At 46.9% G+C, this 25,540-nt stretch overlaps 1 protein-coding gene across 1 annotated transcript in view; it reads right to left on the reverse strand.

The window, feature by feature from the left end:
• Positions 1 to 8,706, reverse strand: part of ITPKB (inositol-trisphosphate 3-kinase B) — a gene marked incomplete at both ends in the record, with an annotated part of 95,563 nt that extends 86,857 nt beyond the window's left edge. The window contains one exon of the mRNA XM_084253503.1: positions 6,811 to 8,706. Coding sequence (XP_084109629.1) covers positions 6,811 to 8,706 — 1,896 coding nt within the window. The remainder of the gene's footprint in view (positions 1 to 6,810) is intronic.
• Between the last annotated feature and the right edge of the window lie 16,834 nt (positions 8,707 to 25,540).

A 25,540-nucleotide genomic window follows, 5' to 3' on the forward strand; every position in this document is an offset into this window, starting at 1 on the left:
TTTCATCGCGAGAACAGAGGTATCTTTCAGCCAAGAAGACCTGAAATGTCACACCTGGAAAAATAAATGAGTCTGGCAGGACCATGACGAGACTCAAAGTTGGTGGCAGAACCATAGCAAGTTGAATCAGACTATAGGGTCATGAGACCTGGTGAGCAGATTCTTCCAGACCTCCAAGGTGGCCTCCACAGTCAGCTGGGCTGGACCCATGGGTCTGATGAAATTTACAAGGCTGGGTGTTTCTGCTGCATGTTGTTGAGAGCACCTAGAGCACCACCATGCTCAGGGCACAATTCGCAGGAAGGGTAGAATTGTTCACACAAAAAATCCCAAATATCCAGATGAGAGAATGGCAGTTGGCCACTCTAAAGGACTTTTCCTAAAGAGTTCATAATTGGATTTCAACAAGCTCCATAGTTCACGAAAAATATATCTTTCACGGTGCCTATAATACCTAGTAGGAACAAAATCATCACAAAGCATATACCTGTCACAGATCTAACACATGCGTATAACCAACAATGGTGGTTATATACTCCTATCAAAACCCATAGAATCTCAGGGTGTGACCACAACACAATGTGGAGGTTTCTGAGTTAATTCTGAATCACCTGCTGATTACCTGAGGTCTATAAGTTTTTTCTACCAAGATACAAAATGATTTCCATTAAATATTTTAAAATTCTGCCTGTAAATAACTAAATTTAAACCCGACAAAATAAAATAAGCCTGAACAATGTTACCAATACTCCTGGTAATATAAATAAACTACCAGAAGTAATCTAATCTGTAACTACATTTAACAGGTATGTGCCAACAAAATCAGAAAAATGACTCAGTAGCAATTCAGCTCTTAAAAACAAATTTCTGAAAACAATTTATGTAACACCTGAAATACATTGTTCTAAAATGAGCGACCAACTGATTGAGTTCATTTCTCTTATAAAATCCAAAGGCGAAGCAAATCTTGTGCTGTGTTTTTGCAATGCCTAAACATCAATCTTTCTTTTTTTCTACCTTATACCCTATCTTTATGTGAAAGGATTCTATGTTGGTTGAATTCATTTTCTTTGATAAAACAGGGTCTTTGAAGCGATGTTTTGGCTCTGTGCAGGCAAAGTCTCAGTTTCTAAACTTCAGTATCTGTGAGAGTCAAAGCCCTCAGATAGCAGAATGCTTTTAAGTTTTCAAGTTAATGTGGCATTCAACCAGCACAGCCTCTAATTCAGTCTAATTTTTTTTTTATTTATTTATACAAGCACTGGGTACAGTCAGAAACGCGGGAGGGTGAGAGAATTCACCAGAGCCAGAGCGGGGAGCAGAGCAGGCAGAAGGACCAAAGTACACTGCTGAGGGGAGCAGTGGGCGGCAGGAGAGGTCTGAGCGCCATGTGGGACTCTCGCCCGGCGCCCGGGTATTGAACTGGCGCTGCAGAGGCTGCAGGCAGCTTCGCAACCCAGCGCTCAACCACGGTGCCACCAGGGAGGCCCAATAATTCAGTCTAATTATTAATGAGAATGTTGAGTATTGTACTGATGATTTATTTTGATGATGCTTTTTCAGCGTGAAATGACATAGAGACATTCTTCCGGTACATAGAAAGAAGAAAGGTAGGTCAAGTAAAAGCAGAAATTAAATGTGCTGACTTCGGGCCTCAATGCCCATGGTCCACACCAATGAAATCCTGTCACACTTCCTGATGCATGCTTCATCTCCTCCAGCTTTGGGTCCGCTCTCTGAATTAAATGTCACAATCAGGCAACATGTACATTTAAAAGGAGGCAACTGGCCCGGGAGTGTGTCCTTGGGTCCTTTTGCCATTCTGAGGCTTGGTTTACTCACCTCCAGACCCCTGGAATCTCACACAAATGACTTGGAATACTCCCAGAACTGAAAGGTGCTGAGGTCTTTTTTTTTTTTTTTTTAAAGATTTATTTATTTATTTATTTATACAAGCACTGGGTACAGTCAGAAGTGCGGGAGGGTGGAGAATTCACCAGAGCCAGAGCAGAGAACAGAACAGGCAGACTGACGAAATACACTGCTGAGGGGAGCAGCGGGGGTGGCAGGAGAGGTCTGCGCGCCATGTGGGACCCTCACCTGGCGACAGGGGATCGAATCGGCGCTGCAGAGGCTGCGGGCAGCTTCGCAACCCAGCGCTCAATCGCTGAGCCACCGGGGAGGCCCCTGTGCTGAGGTCTTACTGGAAAGATCCTCCCCACATACCCAAGAGAGAAGAGCACCCCATCTCAAGAAAAACAGCACATGCAACTTCAACTCATGACAGCACAAAGCTGGACCTTCAATAGACTTTTCCGGAAGAGAATTTTCCACTTTAAAGTACTCACCATTAGACACATTTTTAAAAAACTATTTTTCAAAGCTTTTAAATTTTAATTGGTCTACCCCAGAACAAAATTTAACTCTTTCCAAAACCAGATAAAACCATTTCAAACTGAGTTTTTTATTATTAAGTGTATGAGTTAACTTCTTACTAAAACAAATATGACAACGAAACTAATCAATACAAACAAGAAAAACCAAGGAAACAAAATCCCAGTAAATTCCTTTAAAATATAGTAAGTGCCAAGTAGTATTTTTTTGTGTGTATTATACTTCTCTATACATCCCTTAGGTAACCAGACCAGTGTTTTGATTTTTGTACTCTTAATGACAGTACAATTTTGGATTGAATCAATAAATTCTATTTTTTACAGAAAGATGCATGCAGGGCCTTCCCTGGTGGCGCAGGCGGTTGAGCGCAGCGCTGTGAAGCTGTTCGCAGCCTCTGCAGCACCGGTTCGATCCTGGCCAGCCAGCGAATGTCCCACATGGTGCGGCTGACCTCTCCAGTCGCGCCCACTGCTCCCCTCAGCAGTGTATTTTATCAGTCTGCCTGTTCTGTTCCCCGCTCTGTCTCTGGTGAATCCTCTCACCCTCCCATGCATCTGGCCTGTACCCCGGTTCTTCGTAAAATGAATAAATAAATCTTTTTTAAAAAAAGATGCATGCATATTTTAATGATTATTTTAAAGCCTGGTATTTCAATTACCCACATACTCTTAAATGGAATCACAGGAGAAAGTAAAGAACTGTCAATTACTTTTCAGTTGCATTAAAGAGCAAAAGCCAGAACACAATCCTCAGTGCAACTCACTTCTGTTTCCACTCCAAGTGTAAACGTAGCTGAATTTAAGCCAACAAACACAAGGCATGTAATACAATTACTTCCAAGCAACTTCAAGCATCTGATCCATCAGCAAATAGACATGCATGTACAAAAACTGGAACATTCTATTTGAGGGACAGGCGTATCTTTGGGTTCATGTGAAGTCATAGGAAAGGCCTAACACACTTTGAACTGGTGCTACAGAGGCTGCATACAGCTTCACAGTGCTGCGCTCAACCGCCTGTGCCACCAGGGAAGGCCCTGCATGCATCTTTACAACAACTGCACAGGGAAGCAAAGGAGGGAGAGTCTTACTTCGCACCCCTTTCCCTCCCAGTATAAAGACCTTTGCTAATTTGCGTAATCTAAAATGGCTAGGTAATACAGGAATGCATTTGCAAACAACTTGTTTTTCACTGTTTTTTTTTAACTACATGGAGGTCTTCTAAAATCACCAGACAATGACGCTGGAACTACCAGCAGTGATGAGCTGCAGGAGACCAGACTGACAAAGCAGCCAGACTTTAGGCCTCTCTGGGCTGTCACCTCTGCCCACACACAGCATCACCCACAGCCCTTCCTCCACAGGAGTGAAGAATGCGTGGCAGGAGATGTGGAAGGTTTAACTCTGTGGAAAGGCAGAGCAGCATAAAAAATTCTCAGTGTGGGTCTGAGGGCCAGGGCTGTGTGACTAGAAAGCTAAACATGCAATTTCAAGACTGTGAGTGAGTGTGTGAGCATTTGTGAGGGTACGTGAGTAAACATGAGCAAATATGAGGTGCATGTGAGTATGTGTGTGTGAATGTAAGAGTGTGTGAGGTTGTGTGTGTGATGGTATGTGAGCATGTGTAAGGATGTGTGTGAGTGTGGAGGAAGTATGAGGGTGTGTGAGTGAATGTAAGCATGTGTGAGGGGGTGTGTGAAGGGGTGTGAGCAAGTGTGAGGGTGTGTATGAAGGGGTGTGAGCAAAGTGTGGGTGTGTGTAAGGGTGTGTGAGTGAATGTGAGCATGTGTGAGGGGGTGTGAGAGGGAGTGTAAGCAAGTGTGAGGGTGTGTGTGAGGATGTGCCAGTGAAGGCGAGCATGTGTGAGGGGGTGTGTGAAGGGGTGTGAACAATTGTGAGGGTGTGTGTGTGTGTGTGAAGGTGTATGAGTGAAAATGTGAGCAAATGTGAGGGGACATATGAGGGGTTGTGAGTCAATGTCAGCCTGTGAGGGTGTATGCACCTGTGACTATGTCAATGTCAGCCTGTGAGGGTGTATGCACCTGTGCAGTTTAGACAGAAGCAGTGAAGTCCAGAGAAGAGAACAGTGTGTCGGTATTGTAGAACCTCAGAGAGTGATGGCTCAGATTTTATCTATAAAACACTAAAAAGCCGAAAGACCCAGTCAATCAAAATGCTTGGCCTTCTGTAGACAAAAATATCAATATCAAGTAATCAAGTGATTTCTGATCCCGAGAGCAGATGTTCTGTTGTCAGAGATAAGGTTCCACCATAACAGTGTGTACAAGAAAAAGAAAACAGCTTATCATGCAATCATTCAAGCAAAAGCTCAAAAGCCCCTAGGATCCCATAATTTCCAGTTGGCTACTCACCCACCCCACCACACCTCATTCCAATACACACACACACACACACACACACACACACACACACACACACACACGGATGCACTCTCCATCATCCTCATGTGACTCAGAGAGAAAAGCTGGCAGGGGATTTTTCCCTGATTCTCCCAGGTGGGTGTATGAAAACCTGTTTAAAGGTGGGAGGTAGGTTGGGCAACAGGTAGGTCTCACTGCTACCTCCAGACCTGTTAGTTAACTTGAGAATACCACTCAGCTATCTGGTTTCTCAGCTGGCATCCCTTTGGCCAATGGAAAAAAAAAATTATCACCCATCATTATTTATCTCCTTTTTAACTCACATCCAGACAAGAGACCTTTTCAAACATCAGGACATGCAAACGTTTTTTGAGAACCAGCCAATAGGAGCTGCTAATCCACCACCAGAAATGGCGAATGGAAAATTGGCAAACAAGTTAAGCAACTTTGGCTGTGCCGACTTTGGCTGTGCTGACTCTGCTTGAGGGTTTCAAAAGAAAATGGGTAGAGAGGAACAGAGGACCACCTCATTCATCAGGCCCTTAACTATAAGCAAGAAGGCAGAGAAATGTGGGTTGTGCCTTTAATGAGAAGCATTTTCCACCCGCCCTTTATAACCAACCTTCCAGGTAGACCATCCCTCCTCTAAAAGTGCTGTGCCCATGTCAGAGGTGCTGTCCTAGCTAGCCAGAAAATGCCAGGATGACGGGGGCCAAATTTTGCATATACATTTGCCTCCCAATTATCAGCAGAAGGCAGTTTCATGAAAAGAAATGCCTGATATTCAAAAATACAGACTGTGATTTCTGAAGTGACAGGTAGAAAGACATGCTTTGGAGTCCTTAGAAAAGAATAAAGAATAGAAATATAAAGCGCTCAGTTGTTGTGGTTTAAATGATTGAGGCACTGTGGATAGTAGTTGATATTCAAGACGGAATCAAAAGGTTACCTTCTAAAAAAAAAAAAAAAAAGGTTACCTTCTACATCAAATGCAAACTTTCCCCCAAGGTAGCTGAAGGACCCCTTGAGCCCTGACTAGGAAATTCCCTATAGTCTGGAAAAGCTACGAGAAAGTCCAGACCTTTTCAGAAATGCTAACTTCAACTCTGACATCTTCAGTAAAATACTCTGATTCTCCCAAGAGTGAAAACAGCCTCAGACTGAGATTAACCATGTAACAGAAAAAAAACTTTGTCTACTGCTGTAACCAGAACTAGATGTCTGTATGATGAATCAAAACAAATGCATTTGAAAACATACCTGTAAGGTACCTGAATCAGTTAAACAGCATTGGGTGCCTACTTTAGGCAATTTGATCTAACACAACATTCTATTATTAAAGAAGCCATCTGCTTAGCTCAAATATGGTTTTCACTATAATTCATACATCAAAATGTACCCAGTGATAGCAGGCCAATGCATATTGCAACACCCTGACTAAACTTACTGAAACTCAGCAGTTCTTCACCCAACAGACCAGCCGCAACCACATCCATAGATTTCAGGGCCCTGTCAGATCCTCATCGCTCATTTTTCTGGTCTATTATTAGAGGGTGAGTTAATTCAAAGACATCTTTGACATTTTTCCCCACCTAAAGGAATCACAGAATTAAGTGTTTCACCTGATCAGACAAGAGCTACATTCAGCTCTGTTCAATATCTTTCGGGATTAATCAGGAAGTTTTTGGTGACACAAATATTATCTTCCCAAGAAGTGAGTGGTGACCTACCCATGGTATCTCAAAAAAATAGCTTTGGAAGGATGTACATGGAAACAGCAAAGGAAAAGTGACTTGATTGGCTATCCAAGTTACCAAGATCACTGGTCAGAGAATGGTCCCCGGCAAACACCTACAGACAGAATCCTAAGTTTTGAATACCTAGTCGCCAGGGACCTAGTCCCTAGGTCCTAGGACCTAGGTCCTCAGGGACCTAGTCAGCGTCTTCATGACTAGTAGACAGTAAGAAAAAAATCAGGTAACACATGCAGCATGAAAGGAGCATGAGTTCTAGAAAAATCTCAAGACAAGACTTACCACTCGGGGTTTCTGTTGGTCCAGAGTATGTAGGAAGGCCGAGTTGGGGTCCAGGGAGCGCTCAGGATCGCTGGAGATGTCCTCCTCGGAGTCCTCATAGGAGGAGGAGAAGCCAGTGGAAGAAGCTGAGGAGGAGGACAGCTTTCTCAGGGGCAAGCTGCCCAGAGGGCTTCCCTGTGGCTCCTCCAAGACCCCGTCCTCTGGGGCACCCATGTCTGTAATGATGACAGCCGGTATATTGCTGTGGCTGCGGACCTCTCCCAGGGAAGGCTTGTCCTGCTGATCTGCAGAGAGCAGCTCTGGCTTGGTATGAGCATCTCTGACCTGTGGCTGGTTTTCCCAAGTTCCCTCCAACTGCACCCCGCTGCCACACGTCCAGGTCAGACTGGCTTCCTCCATGGGACGCAGCCAAGCCCTGGAATTCCCAGGCTGCACATCTACCCTGTCCCCAGGAAGGCACTGAGATTCTTTCATATCTTTTGCTGTTTTCCAACAGGGCAAAGGCTCCAGTATTCCACCAGAGGGAATTTCTGTCTCCATCTCTTGGACTCCTCGCTGTGATGCCTGGCTGCCCCCAAACAAACCCAGCGCTGGGGACCCTTCCTGCACTCTGTTGGAGCACTGTGAGAGCCCCACCGCCACTAGGGCCCCACTCTGGGTCACCTCCCTATCTGTGGAGCCCAGGTCTCCTGGGGGTCTGAAGCAGCTAGGGGCCTCAGAGGGCTCCTCCACATTCACAGTCATCACCTCTGGACTTTCATCTGCTTTCTGTTCCCTAGAGCCCGGCATGCCAGAGGACACACTTCCTTTCCCCACCTTTCCAGGGGGCTCTCCACTGAGGGACCTGACCCTGTCGGGGGTTGGGCTTGTCTCACTGCCCACAGATATCCCCGGATTCTCCCCAGGGTTTGCACTTTCAAGCTCGGGGGCCCTCTCAGACCACTCAACGAAGGCAGGGTCACGTGGACAGTTTGGTGCAGTAGCCGTGGTTCTCGGTGCCATTTCTGTGGCCATCGTGAAGTTCACGCCAAGCAGCTGGGTCGAGGGAGCTTGGCAGCTCCGCGTTCCCAAAGACGGAGAGACCCGCTTGTTAATTTCCATAGCTACAGGTGAGCCACAGCGGGGTCTGGTAGGGACTCCCTTCTCCATTCTCACAGAGGAGCCTGGCCCTTGCGTCTCTAATGCTGACCCGGCACACAGGCCAGGAAGAGATGCCTCTCCTTCCTTGTCCTTCCAGACACAGAGGCTGGGAGTCCTGCCTCTCCTCCCAGGGTCCGCTGCTGAAGTCTCTGTACATTGCTCGCCCCAGGACTTCGTCCTCCTTTCTTCGCTGGGCGCCAGAACCCTTCCAGGCGGCTGGCTGCTGCTGCGCGAGGGACACGGTGAGGGCGAACGCGCCCTGCCCAAACGCGGGCTGCGGGGCGCTTGCACGGCGGAGCTCTGCGCCTGGATGTGCGCCTCGAACATGTCCACTTTCTGGTTCACCTGCACGTTCTGCAGCTCGCGCTGCAGGATCGGCAGCTTCCTCTTGGCCTCCTCCGGCCCTGGAGGGGAGAGGGTTCCCGCGGTCACCACCTGCTGCCCGTCCCCTCGCAGGCGACCCGCCCAACTCGGGCTGCCCACGCTGCTGCTGCTGCTGCCGCTGCTACTGTTCAGCCTGCGGCGGCCGCTCCGCCAGCTGCCGGGGCTCCCGGGCTCCTCGGGCGACAACGATTCGGCTGGGGGAAAGAGAAAAGAGGTGCCTCTGCCGGGGCTGAAAACGCTGCCTGGGCTTAATACGACCCTCCCCGGCGGGGGCGTCTCGCTGCTGCTGGGCCTGGGTCCGCCGCCGCCCGTCGCCTGGTTGGCGCTATTCATGATCACCAGGCTATTGAGGGCATAGCAGTACACAGCCATAGTACTGGGTCCGCCGCGCTGCCCGCCGCCGCGGCTCGGGTCCCGGCTCCGCCGCCGGCGCCTCCTCCTCGCGCGACCCCCGGCTCAGCCCCGCAGGCCCGGCGGCCTCGGCTCCGCGCGCAGACGGGGCGGCATGGCCGGGGCGCTGGACTGGGCGCGACACCGCGGGCTCAGCCCCCGCGCAAAGCTCCATAAAAAACAGCGCCACTGTGGAGACACAAGGAGAAAAGTCAGGACCCTAGAGGGGGGTGTGGGATCCGTACGTTAAGTGAAGAGGACGTCCCGGGCCTCGAACCGCAGCTGTCGAGGATCGCGCGCCAGGGGACGTCTCACCTGCGCGGGCCGCGCGGCTCCTCAGGACGCGAGCCCCGGGCAGCCGCCGCGAGCGCAGTGGCGGGCGTGAGTGTCCCTAGCGCGCCCCCTTCTCTCCCCACGTTGGGATGCGCTTGGAGGGCCCCTCAAACCCTAAATTCTAAGATCGGTCTCCAGAGCCACGCGGACGGGCGGGGGAAGATGCACAACAGCTCGGCTGAAATGCACGGTGCGCGGGCACGAGCGGCTCGGGCACCTCCGAGGGGGAGGTCGCCCCATCGCCGTCTGGGACGCCTCGGCCCGAGCAAACATCGGTTATCTCGGGATAACGGGGCAGCTCCCGCCCCTCGGCCTCGGGATCGCCCCGCTCCACCCTCTGCTCGTCAGGGCCCGACTCCGAGGCAACCAGGGAGACCCGCCGTCCCTCAGTCGCCGGCGGGCCCGGGGGACCGACGCCCGCGCGCCGGGCCCGGCCCTCCTGACCCCGGCCGAGGCCAGGGCCCGGGGCCTACGAAGGCGCGGGCCCGCGGCGGGGCTGCAGCCGAGGCATTTTTTCCTGCGCTGGCCGAGTCGCTCGTCCCTAAACAAGTGAGTTCTGTGTGGGCCCTGCGCGCGGGGGCCGAGGGGTTGCGCGTCCCCCGTACCGGAACCAGCGCTCGCCGCCCCTGCAGACGCCCCCACAGCGCAGAGAGAGTGAGTGTGTGTGTGTCCGCTCCGCAGACCCGGTGTGTGTGTGTGCGTGTGCGTGTGTGTGTGAGTGCGTGTGTGTGAGTGCGTGTGTGTGAGTGTGTGTGTGTCCGCTCCGCAGACCCGGGGTGTGTGTGTGTGTGTGTGTGTGTGTGTGTGAGTGCGTGTGTGTGTGAGTGCGTGTGTGCGTGTGTGTGTGAGTGCGTGTGTGTGTGTGTGTGTGTGTGTCCGCCCCGCAGACCCGGCGCGGGAGGAGCCGCCGCCGGGGACCGGGACCCGCGCCCACGCCGAGCAGCTCCAGGGCGTTCGTGGCTGCAGCCCAGCAGCACCTCGGGCTCTGCAAGCCTCCAGGGCCGGCGTTCTTAGCCCCGGGAAGGCGCGGCCAAGGGCACGGCTTCTTCGCATCCCCGGCAGCCGCCCCGGCGCCAGCAAAGCCGCCCGGAGCTCGGGGCGCCGGGACAGGCGGCTCGGGCCGGCGGCCTGGGGGGCGAGCGGGGGAAGAGCCGAAAACTCGCCTGCAGCCCCTCTCCGCACCCTGCCGCGTGCCGCGCTCCAAAGCCACCCCTTTCCCGGACTCCCAGCCCAGCTCTCCGCGCTGTTCCGAACCCGGAACACTCATCTCAGCAGGGCAGAGCGTGGGGGGAACTGGGGTTCAGAGGCAAGAACCACTCAAAAGCCAGCAAACTTACCTGCAGGTCTTCAGAGCCACAGGTTCTGTGCAGACTACATGGCCCAGAAGCGCAGACCTCGTAGGCACAAGGTGATCTCAAAAAAGCTCAGAAACGATTTCCTCACCAACTTATGGAAGACAAAAAAAAAAAAAAAAAAAAAAAAGCGAGAGGGAACTCCTCGCGCAGGGGCCGGGCCGTCCGGGCGGTGGCGACCCGGGGCGGGCCCTGCACGCCCTTCTAGGCCCTGCAGATACTACACCCCTGTCAGTGTCTGCTCGCGGCTACTTGAGTGTTTGTTCAATGTGCGATTAAAAAAAAAAAAAAAAAAAAAAAAAAAAAAAAAAGAACTTGGTGGGGGGAGGCGGGCGGAGGGAGAAAGGCGGGGGCTTGGGGGAGGAAAGCAGGAAGGAAGTTGTGAGCCTGTCTGGGGTTGAACTCAGCGGAACAAGTTTTTCTTTTCTTCTTTTTTTTTTTTTCTCTATTGCTTGGCAAGACCAAGGGAGGGAAACACTTTTTAAAAAAAAAGTTTCCATTGTTAGCTAACCAAAAAAAGCCTTTTAACTTCTGCGGGTTAAAGATATACGATCCATTTTCCACCCCTCCATCAAACCTTGCTGATGTCTAGCTTTATGAAACTAGGTTTGAAAAATGTTTTTAATGAACTTGTGAGTGTGCATTTTAAGTCAAGCAAATCGTGAGGACCTTTTAAGCTTTAAAAAGTCGCTAAAATCCCGTGTAAACGGTTTGTGTTCTGTACACAAATATGCAAATTCAAAGAAGGTGCTCTGTGGGCACCTCTTTGCAAAGCTGCAGGTTTTAAATGCATCACATTTGTGCAGCATTTTAGAAAACAGGTTGGGCTGTGAGCTAAAGATGGTTTTGCAGTGCAACTGCTAGATAGATAAACATGCCTTTGCAATTATATGTCTACTACTCAATGCACACTGCATTTGTAACACTCACATATTTTTACACTTAATTCTCGGTTATTTTAAGAAAAAGGAAACTCTGGAACTAAGAAGGCTGGATATCCCTAGCTCAGGGTTCTGTAGCTGGATTTTTTTTTTTTTTCCAGGACACTTTCCACCTCTCCTCACCATCCTCAAAAAGGGAGAAGGTGCAGCATCATCCCCCACACAGTACTACACAGGGGATCCTACCCCATTTAAGCTCTGGTGCTGCAAGCATGTTTTGCATAATTCCCTAAAACATAAACTGCACCATTTAGTAGAAAAAGGGAAACACAGCTGCCAGGCTCAGGAGATTTAAAAATCTAAAGCCTGAATCTGTTCTTGTATTTCTATTAGCTAAAATTTAGATGGAAATTTTGGCTTTGCTTGTAGCAAACCCATCTTTTGTTTGTGTATGTAACAATACTGTCTAAGTGAGCAAAGCAACCTACTGCTCAATCAGGAAAAGCTCAAGTTAAATCTGAAACCCAGAGATACTTCTAGCTAAGAGTGAACTATTGGGTCCGTTCTAATTTTTTTTTTAAAAGATTTATTTTTTATGCATACACGAACTGGGGTACAGGCCACAGGTGCGGGGTGAGAGGATTCACCAGAGACAGACTGGGGAGCAGAATAGGCAGACAGACTGAAAGAGCAGCAGGCGAGACAGGAGAGGTCTGCTGTGCCGTGTGGGTCACCTCCCTGGCTGGGGATGGAACTCATGCTGCAGAGGCTGCGGATAGCTTCGTAGTGCTGCTTCTTAACCCCTGTGCCACCAGGGAGGGCCCCCATTCTAATTTTTTAAGAATTCCATGAAAGGTGTGGGCTTAATTCCTCTCCCACTCCCAATGGGGCTAAATAAAAAGAACCCAGGGTTTATTCAGGTGTTGATTCAGGATCAGAGGCAAAGAAGCAAGGTCTGTCCTTATTCCCAATTGAGTTTCTTACTGGCAAGAAATAAGAGCTGCCAAGTCCAGGAGAGAGCCATTCCATGGAATTTATTTCTGACTTGAGTGGCCAACCATTCATTACATGCAAACACACATGTCAGGTGTTATGGTAGAAGCAACTGGAGGACCTGGCAATGCATACACTAAACCCAGAAACTTAACTTTCCAGCCGCTGGGGTGGGGAGACCTAACTGTCACCTCATAGCCAGCCACCATCAGCTTCCCCAGAATTGAGAAATTCAATCAACTTGAAGAATTCTTGGTAAGCCTTCTGGCAGCCAGCAGTTGATCATATGTGGTATGCAGAAGGGATTCCTGCTTGAGGCTGGAGGTTAAACTAGGGAATAATCCTCAGAATCTGAAATTCTAACTGTGCCACCAAGAGCAGCAGAGATTGGAGAAAAGGTAAAGCAAGACCCCATACATCTGGAAGCCAGCATGATTGACTTGCATCCTGAAGCAGAACTGGCTTTAAATGAACATAAGAAAAACACTTATATAGCACTTATTATTTGCCAGGCACTGTTCTAAGTCCATTATAAATATTTATACATTTTTATCCTCACAAAAACCTTATGATATAGATAATATTATCCCTATTTTACAGATTTTACCTATTAAAGGAGGGAGAGGCATGGCAAAAATGCACATGAAAAAAATACTCAGTAGGAAAATGAAAAAGAAAAAAACCCACAAGCAAACATCATAACACACCTATTAAAATTTTAAAACTTGATAAGGATATGAAAGAACTGGGCTCTTCTACTTTGCTGGTAGGAATATAAAATGACATAGCCACTCTGGAAAAGAGCTTGACAGTTTCTTAAAAAGTTAAACATACACCTACCATATGATCTAACCATTCTACCCCTAGATATTTACTCTACAGAAATGAAAGCATATGTTCATACAAAGATTTGTATGCCAATGTTTGTAACAGCTTTATTTGAAATAGTCAGAAACAGGAAGTGACCCAGATGTCCATCTACATGTCAATAGATAAATTGTGATATATCTATAAAATGAAATAGTATCATCAACAAAAAGAAATGAGCTTTTGATAAATGAGCATTGCTATATCACAACATAATTATGCTGAATAAAAGCAGCTAGACAAAAAAGGTGTGGGCTTGTATAGTTCCATATAACTTTCTAGAAAAATGCAAGCTAGGCTATAATAACACAAAACAGATTGGGGTTGACCTGAAAATGGGGAGCTGTAGGCCAGGAGGTAGGGAAGACAAAGAGACATGAGGAAACTTTTGGACATGATGGCTATACCCATCTTGATAGAATGATTTCACAAGTGTAAACATAGGCAAAAATTTATCAGATTGTGATATATTAAAAATATGTACATTATTGCACATCAATTATAACACATATTAAGAAAACAAACAAACCAGGGCCTCCCTGGTGGCACAGGCGGTTGAGCACAGTGCTGTGAAGCTGTCCGCAGCCTCTGCAATGCCGGTTAGATGCCCGCTGGCCGAGGCGCAAACCACATGGCGCGGGACCACATGGCGCGGGAGACCTCTCCTGTGTCCCCTGCTGCTCCCCTCAGCAGTGTTTTCGGTCCGTCTGCCGGTTCTGCTCCCCGCTCTGTGTCTGCTGAATCCTCTCACCCTCCCGCCCTCTGGCCTGTACCCCAGCTCTTGTATAAAAATAAATAAATATTAAAAAAAAAAACCAGCTATGGCTAGATACAGCCTCTGATGACAATGTGACGCTCCACTACCTCCTTGCCCAACACAGTGCCTGATATATAATATCCCTTTCAGGTAAAATAGTAAATCATTCATTCATTCATTCATTCACTTATGTGTTTCATGAAATAATTATGTGCTCCCTTTCTCTAACATAGATAACTCTGTTAAACTTTTTAATGTGTTCTATAGTAATCTTCCTGTATACTAAATACTGAGTTCTTCCAGGGCAAATTCTTTGATTTATTTGACTTTCTGGCCTTGGTTCTAGCTTTATGTGGAATAAATCTATACATGCTTATTAAATTGAGAAAATAGATGAATCAAACAAATCACTTTACAAAAAGACCAAGGAATCAGCACCATCAGGAAAGCTATGCCCTTCTGTTTCCCAGACAGCAGGAAGTACTTCCCACTGCCATGTTTGGCTGGTACAAGCAGGCCATGCAGTGGAAGGAGTTGATGATGGAGCTCTCCCTAACCTTCCCTTTATCCTATAATCCTTGTTTGCAATCTTACTTCTAAAATTCCTTGAAAACCTTTAGCCCATGGCACAGCTGAGGCTGAGGAATGTTCTGGAGGGAGGTCACCACACCCTCCCCCATCTAGCACAGACCAAGGCCACAAAGATGCAGCTTTTGCCTCTGCCTTAGGCCCCCTGGATACTTCTTCACATATTACCTTCACCACCCCCTTGATCTGAGTTTTGCAGTAAATTATTCACTCGAGCATGCATGTGTCAGACTATTGACTGTGTCCTGGACATCAGGCCTGTGGTAAGCTACTAGGGATAGATGGTATAGACATGGCCTGTGCCTCCAGTCTAGGGGGAGACTCAGGAGTGTGTCAAGAACAGGCTGTAGCCCTCTTTCAATTGATGTGGAAGAGGGTAAGAGGGACATGTCCCTAAGTTTCAGCAAGTAACTCAAGCTCTCTGAGCCTCTGTCTTGAGATCTGTTAAATGAAATGTATTATAATACCTATCTCCATAGGGTTCTTTTTTTTTCACTTTATTTTTTTTTTATATATTTCTTACATCATTTTTCATTTTTGCACAATGTATGCATTTTCATCTTGGTTATATTCCCCATACATTGCACCCCCCTTATTTTGACCCCAATCCTTCCTCTCCCCGTCCCCCAGCCCCGTAGTGTAGTGTGTCTCTGGTTTATAGTTGCTCGTTGATTTTGATTTCTTCTTTATTATAGTTATTCTTTTTCCTGGTCCCTTATGTAGGTTTTCTAAACTCCTGCTCTGAGTGAGGGTTCTTGTGAAGCTCTATTAGATAATGTACAGTTAAGCATTCCAAAAGATGTTTTCTTAAAAAGTAGACTCTTTTAAGTAGATGTTAAAAATTCTCATCACAAGAGAAAAAAAAGATTGGTAAAAATGTGTGATGATGACTGTTAACTAGACTTATTATTGTGGTCTTTTTACAGTGTATACGACCATCAAATACCTATGTTGTACGCTTGAAACTAACATAATTTTTTTCTCAATTTCATCTCAATAAAAATTAAAAATAAATAATTCATCCCCCGCTCACGCGCACACACACACAAAATAATAATAAGTAGGCTCTCAGCCCCCTAGTATCTCATACCAAGAAGATCTAAAACTTAGTGAATCTAAGAATCTGCTTTCTACATCATAGATACTTAATAAACAGTGACTTCTAGAATGAATTCCTTCACCACCCATGGACCCTTCCTTCCTATGCAGACACTGCTCTGATTTTTTGGTGATCAGACATTAAACTTACAGTGCCAGGGATCTCCCTGGAGGCCTAGGTGTTAAGTTTCAGATCTATCACTGCTACGGCCTGAGTTCGACCCCAGTAAGGGAGCTACCCACATATGGGGCGGCAGACCTTTCCTGTCTCACTGCTACTCCCCTCAGCAGTGTACTTCAGTAGATCTACCTGTTCTGCTCTCCACACTGTCTATGGTGTATCCTCTCACCCCCTGCACCTCTGGCCTATGCCCCGGTTCTTCTACGCACACACACACACATCTTACTTGCTGGAGGGGTCCCACTGAACAGTTTATTTTTTGCTCTATCTTTAGAATTCTAAAATCTAATGACAATCTAGATGACTATGCCCACATTCAGGCATGCAAGACTACACGAGAAATGCCTGCTCAGCACCCACCGGTCCTTACAAATGAGTCAGCCTGCCCTGCCCCTTGACTGGAAATGCCAGGTATCAAAGGCACACTGTAAGCTCGTGGGTGATTTGACCAAAGTGGACAAGGTTTGCAAAGACAGCTAATTCACAGGCAAAATAACCACTTCAACTTGAAAATAGAGGCAATCAATTGGATTCCTATCATGAGACTTTGGAAAGCTTATTACAGGAAATGAGCAGGGTAAACGTGGGCTCATGGAGCATGTACAAGAGCTATCAGGGAGAACCTGAGAATGAGCAAAGGCGTTTGGGTAAATAGAGGGGGAGTACAGAACAGAGGTGTCAGGACAAGAGAAACCACAGCACCTGGTACAAGTCACAGAGACAGGAAAGTAGGGAGATGCTCTCATACTGGTGGCCTCCCAGATCCATTCCCATGAGGCTGTCAGGCTTCTGTGTCTGTTTTTTGACTATGTGAACATCTGTGGCATTCCTATGAACAACCTCCCAACCCACCTCAGCCATTAATTCCTTAAACTTTTTAAAACTACTGTCTTTAAATATAAGAGAACCAAATAAGACATCAGTGTAAGAAAGATAATAACAGTACAAAACACAACAAAACAAAAACAGACAATTATAACCCAGAGACATCCTGCAGGGGAGGAGGAGGGAGAGGGGTCAGAGGGCAGGAGGGAGGAGCACAGGGGACTGAGGTGATGGTGCACAGGTGCATTGGGGAAGGAAATTCTATGGGGACTACACCTGAGGTGGGGAGGAGCAAACATTGTTTAAAAATGAACAATGATGTTAAAAAAAAAAAAAGACAGCCTTATTTATTTTAAACACACAGTCTTATCCTTGGCCGCTGGGAATAGATGAGAGAATGCAAATAACAAATGTTACAATTCTACGTTGTATGAAGAAGAAAAAGTTCATTTTTCTAGTTGCAATCATAGGTTGTGAAAGGACCTGAAGCTGGTGGCCTCCGCAGTGAGGACGCCAGGGCGCTGGGTACCAATCTGGGCCAGTGTGGTTGTTTTTGTCAGAAGAATTCCCTGGACCGCTACCTTACTGAGTTGAGAGAACATTTTGCACAGTTTGGTCATGTGCAAAAGTGCTTTCTGCTTTTTGACCCAGAGACTGGCTTTCACAGAAGTATGGGTAGGATTCAGTTTTTCTTCAGCAGAACTTCATAATGTTCCTTCCACAACAGGAAAATCATGTCACTGATGGAGTGAAGCTCCATATTCAAGCTTAAAGACCAAAATTTTTACAAGAAGATCAAACGTCTGATGAAAAGATTTTTGAGACTACTAACTGCCTATTAAATAAGGTAAGCAAAATGGGGGTAAGGGGTGAGTTCATTTCAATGCTCCTATCCCCAGTTCTAGTGAATGTTTTCCTGGACACACCCATTAGAATTGGGGCTTGCCTGTACCATATTAACTTACTCTTCCTTCCTTCCTTCATCAAGCATTTACTGAACACCCCCTCACTAATATTCTGCTGTAATCTGCTACTTTTGCCTTCCACTTGAGGCAGAGAATGATGAGCCCTTATTCCAAGTGCCTGATGCGAAGAAGCTATGTGGCAACTACATATATGGTTAATATCTCCAACTCAGTCAAGAACAACAGAAACATTTTCTACCACTCTTAAATCCAGAAGGTATTTGGAGGTGGTGCTAGAAAGGGAAAAACCAATCTGACTGGTAATACTTCTGCAGCAAATATAGGTATCCTCCATTTACATGTGAACACTGAAGCAATTTTCTAGTTTCAGATTGACTTTTCAACCACTCAATTAACAGATTTCTGAATGGTTGGATTGGATCTGTTGTAAATCTGACTCAAGCACACAGACCCAAAAGCTGTGGATCAGCCATTATCTGAGTCGGTGGTTTTTATATATTTCTTTTCATTGTCTGGAAACAACCATGAACTGATAAGAGATGGATTGAAGAGATGTAATCCTGCTTTTCATATCTAAATGTGAACTTAGCTAACTGAAACACTCACTTTGAAATGTGGTATCATGATTTTGCTTAAAAACAAACCGTGTCATCTGCTGCCCCTTAAAGATACTGGCCCTACAATCACGTAGCACATACACCCCCTTACCACATACCCACCAGTGTCCCCTCCCACATGCTGGGCTTGTTTGTCACTGAAAAGGCTGTTTTTGCAGCAAAGCTGAAACAGTGAAACGGGAAGGAGCAGTCACAGCATCCACATCCCCATTGTGCTCCCTTCTCTGAATAACTGGGTTTGTATGACGTCCGTGAACACCTGGAATAAAAGTAAGTGGAAGAGAAAGAATGTGTCAGCCACAGGGAGGACGTGGAGGACGTGTCAGTCACATGGAATTTACAAGATGTTTCCTTGGCAGTCTTGATACAGCTGACCTTGCGTTTGAGTGGTCTCGATCAGCAATCCAGGAGAGACAGAAAGGGCCTCTGAGTCAAACCTGACCCATCATTTAATATTTTAGGAACAGGAAGGAAGTGTCAAGTTTACACAGTGGGCCTGTAAGGACAAAGTCTCAGAAAAGGTCACTATATAATGTTTTAACACAAAATAGACAGCTATCTCCAGCAGAAAGAGGAAGTCTCTTAGGCCTCCCATTTCTCCTGTTCCTCACAATGAAGGGACAGTATTAGCAACATGAGGTTACATCTATAGTGCTTGCAAACTACCTTCCACCTGATGCACAGCTTCTCCTACTTAGTCACCCTTGTTTAACCCATGAACTCCTGGATTCAGCTTTGGGCACAAAAATTATTAATGCAGTTCATTTACTCATAAAAGCATCCCCAAATTTTGCAGACAGGGAGGAGGGAAAGAGAAAGGGTGGTCCCCCGGGAAAGGGGAGATTCTAGGTTCACTGCCCCACCCAAGGTAGGTAGGGCAGAGCTGAACAGGGAGGAAGAGAAGCAGGAAGGAGACTGAGAAGGAAGGAAGCAGGATGGGAAGCAAGAAGGACACTTGGTGGAGGCACATGGAGCAGAGAAACATGTGAAGAAGTTGCACTTGCTTTTTGGTCCTGGACTGGTGAAACAGATGTGGGTGAGAGACCCGTGGCAGCTTTCCTCTTGATCTTGATTTCGCTCCTTCTGTCCCAGAAGCGCTGCGCCCCTTCTGCCCCTTTCCTATGGGTCCCCACCAAGAGGTGCCTTAGACTTGCTGCAGGCTTTCAAGCCTCAGTAGCCCTGCTTTGGGCCAACCCTATTTGGCTGGGCATTTGCCTGTGAGGGCATGGGTAACTTTGGGTGCTTGATTTAGAAACTTTATTCTTTCCCTTTTCTGAATTGCACACTAATTGTATTAAAGTTCCTTTCCATTAAAGATCTTAGCACTAGAGTTTGTTTTGTCTTGATGTGACAGATGGCAGAACCTATTTCGAGGGGGCAGTTTTGGGGGTTCTGGGGTGCCCCACACCCTTCCCTGTAACAGCTCTTTAGTGACTCACGGGTTAGCATTATCATTCAGCTGTGGCTGAATGACAGAATAGTATTCAAGTTACTGGAAGAGCACAGTGGCAGGCTGCCCTTGGGCTACAGGAGGAAGTAGAAGACTCCAGGGATGGGGACATTTGAGTGGGTGGTAAAGGATAATTGCAAGTTACTGAGCAAAGAAGAAAGGGTGTTTTCTGTGCAGGGGCAAGACATTCACAAATGCTCTGTCCCATGCAGGAGAGGTCCACAGAGCAGAGTTGGTTTGGCTGGAGCATAGGGTGAGAGAGCCCAAGAGGGGGAGAAGAGACTGGAATAGCAGTTTGGGGACATGTCTTGATGTACCTTGATTGGATTTTTATTTAAAATGACAGGGAGGGTCTCCCTGGTGGCGCAAGGAGTTAAGCACAACATTGTGAAAATACCAGCAGTCTCGCCCCCTGCTCCTCTCAGCAGTGTACTTCGGTAGATCTGCCTGTTCTGTGCCTCGCTCTGTCTCTGGTGAATACTCCCATCCCCTGCACCTCTGACCAGTACCCCAATTCTTGTATACATAAATAAATAAATAAATCTTCAAATAAAGTAAAATGACAGGGAGACACCAAGGAGTTTTAAGCGGAGAATGACACAATTAAATTGGTATTTTAAAAGGATCTCACAAAAATCCAGCGTGAGCAGCCCTGCTGAGGCTCAGGTTTTAAGCTGAGGGTGTCAATGGTGGCACTTGTCTCACCTCCTCCCATCTCCCCATCCCACATGCAGTTCCACTGGGGCTGCAGCAGCAAGGTTGCCCACCCAGAGCCAGAGCAAGTCGAGGCAATGGAGGCAAGCCCCAAGCACTCCCTGGAGCTGTAGGCAGAGGGGCCCTCACCAATATGGCAGGCTCCCAGCTACAGCAGATGCGACCCATGTCCTAATGCTGCTACAAGCTTCCGCCCTTTTCACTGTTACACCCACCCTGCTGAAGGGGTACTGGGTGCAGTTTGCCTTCTGCCTCACTGAAGCCGCCTCCAACCAATAACTCCCCAGAATCCACTGGCCCATGAGGCTGCCCTCACTCAGGGCACCAGGGTCTGTGTAGGCACCAGGTTTTCCCTTGTGTATTTGATGCCTGGACAGTAAATGAACCAATCAGGTTCAAGCTCAGTTTCATTCATGAGAATGAGCTATTTGATTAAAAACGGAAATGAGGGGGCCTCCCCTGGTGGCGCAGTGGTTGAGTGCTGGACTGCGAAGCTGCCTGCAGCCTCTGCAGCACCAGTTCGATCCCCGGCCACCGGCGAGGGTCCCACATGGCGTGACAGACCTCTCCTGCCGCCCACTGCTCCCCTCAGCAGTGTATTTCGTCAGTTTGCCTGTTCTGTTCCCTGCTCTGGCTCTGGTGAATCCTCTCACCCTCCCGCACTTCTGACTGTACCCAGTGCTTGTATGAATAAATAAATTTTAAAAATCTTAAAAAAAAAACCAGAAATGAACTGATTGGTGCTAAGTGGTACAATTAGACACTTAGAATTGAAAATGGTCTTGTCAGTTTTGTGGGTAGGATGGGAGACCAGCAAGAGCCATCTTGGATTCATTCTGCTTCTGGCTTCTGAAGAAAGACTCGCAGTTGGCCTCCAAAGAAGAGAAGCATCCAGCAGTTGGCCTCTGAGGGATTCACCAGACCTCATAGACATTTGTAGAGATCCAACCCTTCACCTGTCTCCGACATAGCCTACAAGGAACACTGTTGGCCTAGGGCCTGGTGCTTTAAAGAGCTGTTAGCTATTGGTTCATACAAATAGCTTATAAAGAGCCATTAACACTGATGTGTCCGACACCACCTCCTGATGACCCGTGGTGCCAGCACTGCTGACAAGTACTAATCAGTACTGTTGACAGGTGTCTGGCACTCTGTGTCTGGTCACCTTTGAGAGCTGTCCACCGCTTCTGATTATCCAGCATTGCCTCCTGGCTCACCGCTTTCCAGTGTGCCACCAATCCCAGGCCCTTATTGATGGGATGGTGCCAAAGCAACATTTGTTTGGGACTACTGAACACTGCAGACACCATCTAAGGTGATCTAGATGGCCACTTGTGGCCATAGAAATTCTTTGTTTCCCAAATCTCCTTGTTTGTTAAATCAACCCCATTATTGTTGGGCCTTGAGCTTGAATGGTCTTGCAGTTGAGCTCATAAGTGAGAACCTATAGATAGTGACCTGTCCCCAACTTTGGCACTGCCCCTTGGTATTATTTTAGTATCCTTTTAGACGGGGAGGAGGCTAGGAGTTCCCCTCAGACCAGCACTTGTTTTTGTGTCTGCAAGTCAATGTATTTCCTGCTAACACAGGAAGCTCAGAAGGTGGAACTGGCGATGATTCTCTTCTTCAATCCACTCTCCTGAGGACAGTTTCAGTGGTTGTTATTCCAAGATTCTACTCAAAGATGCTGGAAATGCAACTCTTGGAGAATATCCGAGGAATTCTGAGGTGTGAGGGCTGGGGATGAAATCTCCCCATCTTCGTTCTGTCTCTATGTGCTGACAATGACAGCAGCTTGCGTCACTCACATTGTGTGAAGGAAATCCTCCTGAAAAAATCTCCAAATGCACAGATGCATGATTTTTTTTAGTTACTAGTTAAAAGTATATGTCTTTTGCAAAGAGTGTAGATACGATGAAGCTCAAAGATGAACGAATTGAAGTTGTGGGAGGAAAGAATACCACAACTGCTCACCTCAAGGCAAGGTCAAGCAAAAGAGGTCAGGAAGGCTCATCTGAAGCCCCGGTGCTTCCAGCAGCCACATCCACCTGCAGCCACTGTGTGTCTCCACCTCTGTGGGTACAGGTGCTCATTGCTGTGGTGCATCACAGAGCAGAGCCCCAGAGTGGCCAGGTTCTCTGCGGCAAGCAAAGCAGAAACTGAGTTTCACGTCTACGAGCAGAAGATAAAGGATTTTGCAGAGTTCATAAAATCACAAAGGATGTCAGAAAATCAGGCTGCAGAAGTGGGACCAAAAAGAGCAAGGTTCTTAAACCAAATCATGCCTGAGTTTCAATCCGTGGAGCCCATGGCATTGTCTATACAGCTCACACCATGGCCCTTCCTACTCAAGCATGTGACATCACTGCTGCCACCATCACTACCAAGGTGGCTTCTCCATGGCCCTTGCTTCTCTCTGTCACAGCCCAGTGGGTGTGTTCCTTTGTTACCTGTCTGTGCCCACCGCAAGGGAGGCTGGGAAGAAGAGCAAGGGGGCTTAGAAGCTGGGCAGGTAAACAATGATCAGAGTCCACTGGAGCCCCAGAACTTATTTCCAGGTCTCATGAGACCTTCTGTCTTTAAATGATTTTTTTAAATTACATGTAAAAAGGGAAGAAGAAAATTCATTCCAAAAAATGGTATCGAGCATCTGTCCAGCAGTGCCCTCAATAGTGAGGGTAGAGCAGTGAACAAAACAGATCACTGACGTTGGAGGGTTTACACACATGTAAAGAGGAAAGAGGGAGTAAAGAGCACATGTATGTGTGTGCGTGGGGGGGCGCTGTTGATCAATGCTATGAAGAATAATCAGGGCAGGGAGGCAGAGAGAAGGTGAAGGTGTCCCGTTATTACAGAGTTGATTGGGAAGACCCGCTGCTGACATGGCATTTGAGCAGAAATCAGAAAGAAGAGAGGGAGGTTGGACGAAAGGGAGGGAATCACTGGGCCCGCTGGAGAAGATCATTACCAACAAAGGAGACAGCTTGAGCAAAAGGCCTGAGGCAGGAGCACACCTGGGAGTTCAAGGAACAAAACAGTCAACGGGACTGGGTCACAGCAAGCGAGGGAAATGAGGTCAGGGAGAGTGGAGGTTTACCCAGCATGAGACGGGGTGCTGTTTGTAGGTCTTGAACAGAGAAGTGAAATGATATGACTCACGTGTTAGAAGGAGCCCTCTGGCTGCTGGCAGAGAACAAACTGTAGAAGGGTAAGCACACAGGCAGGGGGAACATGTAGGGGCTGCTGTTAGCCCAAGCAAGGGGCAGAGATGGGACCGGACAGGATAGTGGTGGTGGTGAGGAGGTGTTTTGAAGGTTAAGTCACCTGAATTTGATGGATTAAATAGTTCATTTTCATTCTCTCTCCCCCTCCCCCTTTACCCCTCAGATCAGGCTGCAGAGTGCAGTTAGTGGTTAGTGGGAAACTCTTCCAACTAGACTTCTTTACACATAAACATATATACATTTCTAAACGTGTACATATGTGTGCATATTTAGGCAAAACAGGAAAACTATTTTAATCAGAGTTCTGTTCAAAAGTTAATGTTATGTAGTGAAATAAAGAAAGAAAATAGACAGCAATTCAGTTAGTAAACTAAGAATCGATTAGCACGAGCTCCCAAGTCCTTGCCGTAGGTATTCATAATCACAATGACATTTAAGATGTTTGAGTGCTTACCAGTTCCAGGCACTGCTGTATGCAATGGCATATGCAAATCATTTAATTATCACAGCTATGCCATAAGGTAGGTCATACTATATTCCCATCTTCATAGCAATGAAATAGAGATAGGAAAAAGTTAAATAAGTTAGATAAGGATGACTTACAACAAAATCAAGTTTTTCTTGTAGTGCAGACAATATAATCATTAAATAACCACCTGAATATATACATTCCTCACTGGTACTTGATCATTCATCCACACGATGAGAGCATTGGAAGGGATGATTGCAAAATCTTTTTGTTGTAATTATCTGTGAATTCTTCATTGCTAGCAAAGAAAATATTGTGACCTTTGCTTGAGGAATGTTAAATAAGCAATTCAGTTCACATTTCCTCAAGGCCTACAATGAGCAATTAAAATAACTTGGTTTCAAAGTATTTATGTCATTGCTTAAGTAATTATCTCTGATAATAATTAGTCTGATGAATAATGTGCCTCCATTTGATGGCCAAAAAATCCTTCCTGGTTCAGACCTGCCTGTGGCAACTCAGTAACTAAAGCCACTTTGGGGTCCAGGGCATTTCAGTTCAGCCCATGCTCCCCAGTGTTTAATTTCTGTGATGACTCCCAGGGGTTGAACTGGTCAGCTGGACTTGAGTGTTGTTTACAGAGATGGTACTTGAAGGTTCGGCATGAAGTCATCAGCCCCGTCCTCAATAGGAGACCAAGGCTGTAGGAGAGAAGGGGTTCAGGCAATGGGAGAGGGGTAGACTGGGAGAGCAGGGAGAGTTTCTCCAGCCCTGGGTCTTCATCCCAAGCAAGAAGCCAGCAGACTGAATTTCATAGTCAGGATTTTTGCCATCATCCTAGCTTCCAGACGCGGAGTTGTCACTGAAGGTAAAACTTCCAAGAGTCCTGTCTTGTCTGACACATTTCCTGCCGAGTGCTTGTCTACCTCTGAACCCCTTTGCTCCACCCATTAAAATGCCTAGTTCCTGATGAATTTTCAGAACCTCAAAAACTTATACCATGCGCTTTTATGAATACAAAAAGAAACAAACCATTCCTGGTTCACTTCACAACCAATTGTTGCTAAAGGCAGTGGTTTCACATTTTTTGAGATGTTATCATCTACATTTTCTTTTAGTATCTTGGACACACTTGATGGGGATGAATGATGGTAGGGAAGAATAGGGATGAAGTTGGACCCTGGAGGAAATCAAATGGAGTACCTGTAATACACATTTACATCATCATTTTCTCTATATACAGAAATATTTTCTAGGAACTGGAACTTAATGAAATGAAATTTCTTTGCCTCTGATCCCCTCTCCAGTTTAAATGCGTTCAAAGGGTTCACTGCTCTACCCCATGCTCATAGCTAACCTCAATGTCTCAACCTATTCCACCTTTGCTGATGACACTCTAGACTGTCTAGGCCTGTTACCTCCTTGATGTCAGCCTCATATGCAAGGCAGCCCAAAGATATCACACCACGCAAGTCCAAATTGACTCCTTTGGTGGTCCCTCTCTTATTTAAGGACCTGATGACACCACTTATTCACCCAAG

The sequence above is a fragment of the Talpa europaea genome (assembly GCF_964194135.1).
Source record: "Talpa europaea genome assembly, chromosome: 14".
Classification (NCBI taxonomy): Eukaryota; Metazoa; Chordata; class Mammalia; order Eulipotyphla; family Talpidae; genus Talpa; species Talpa europaea.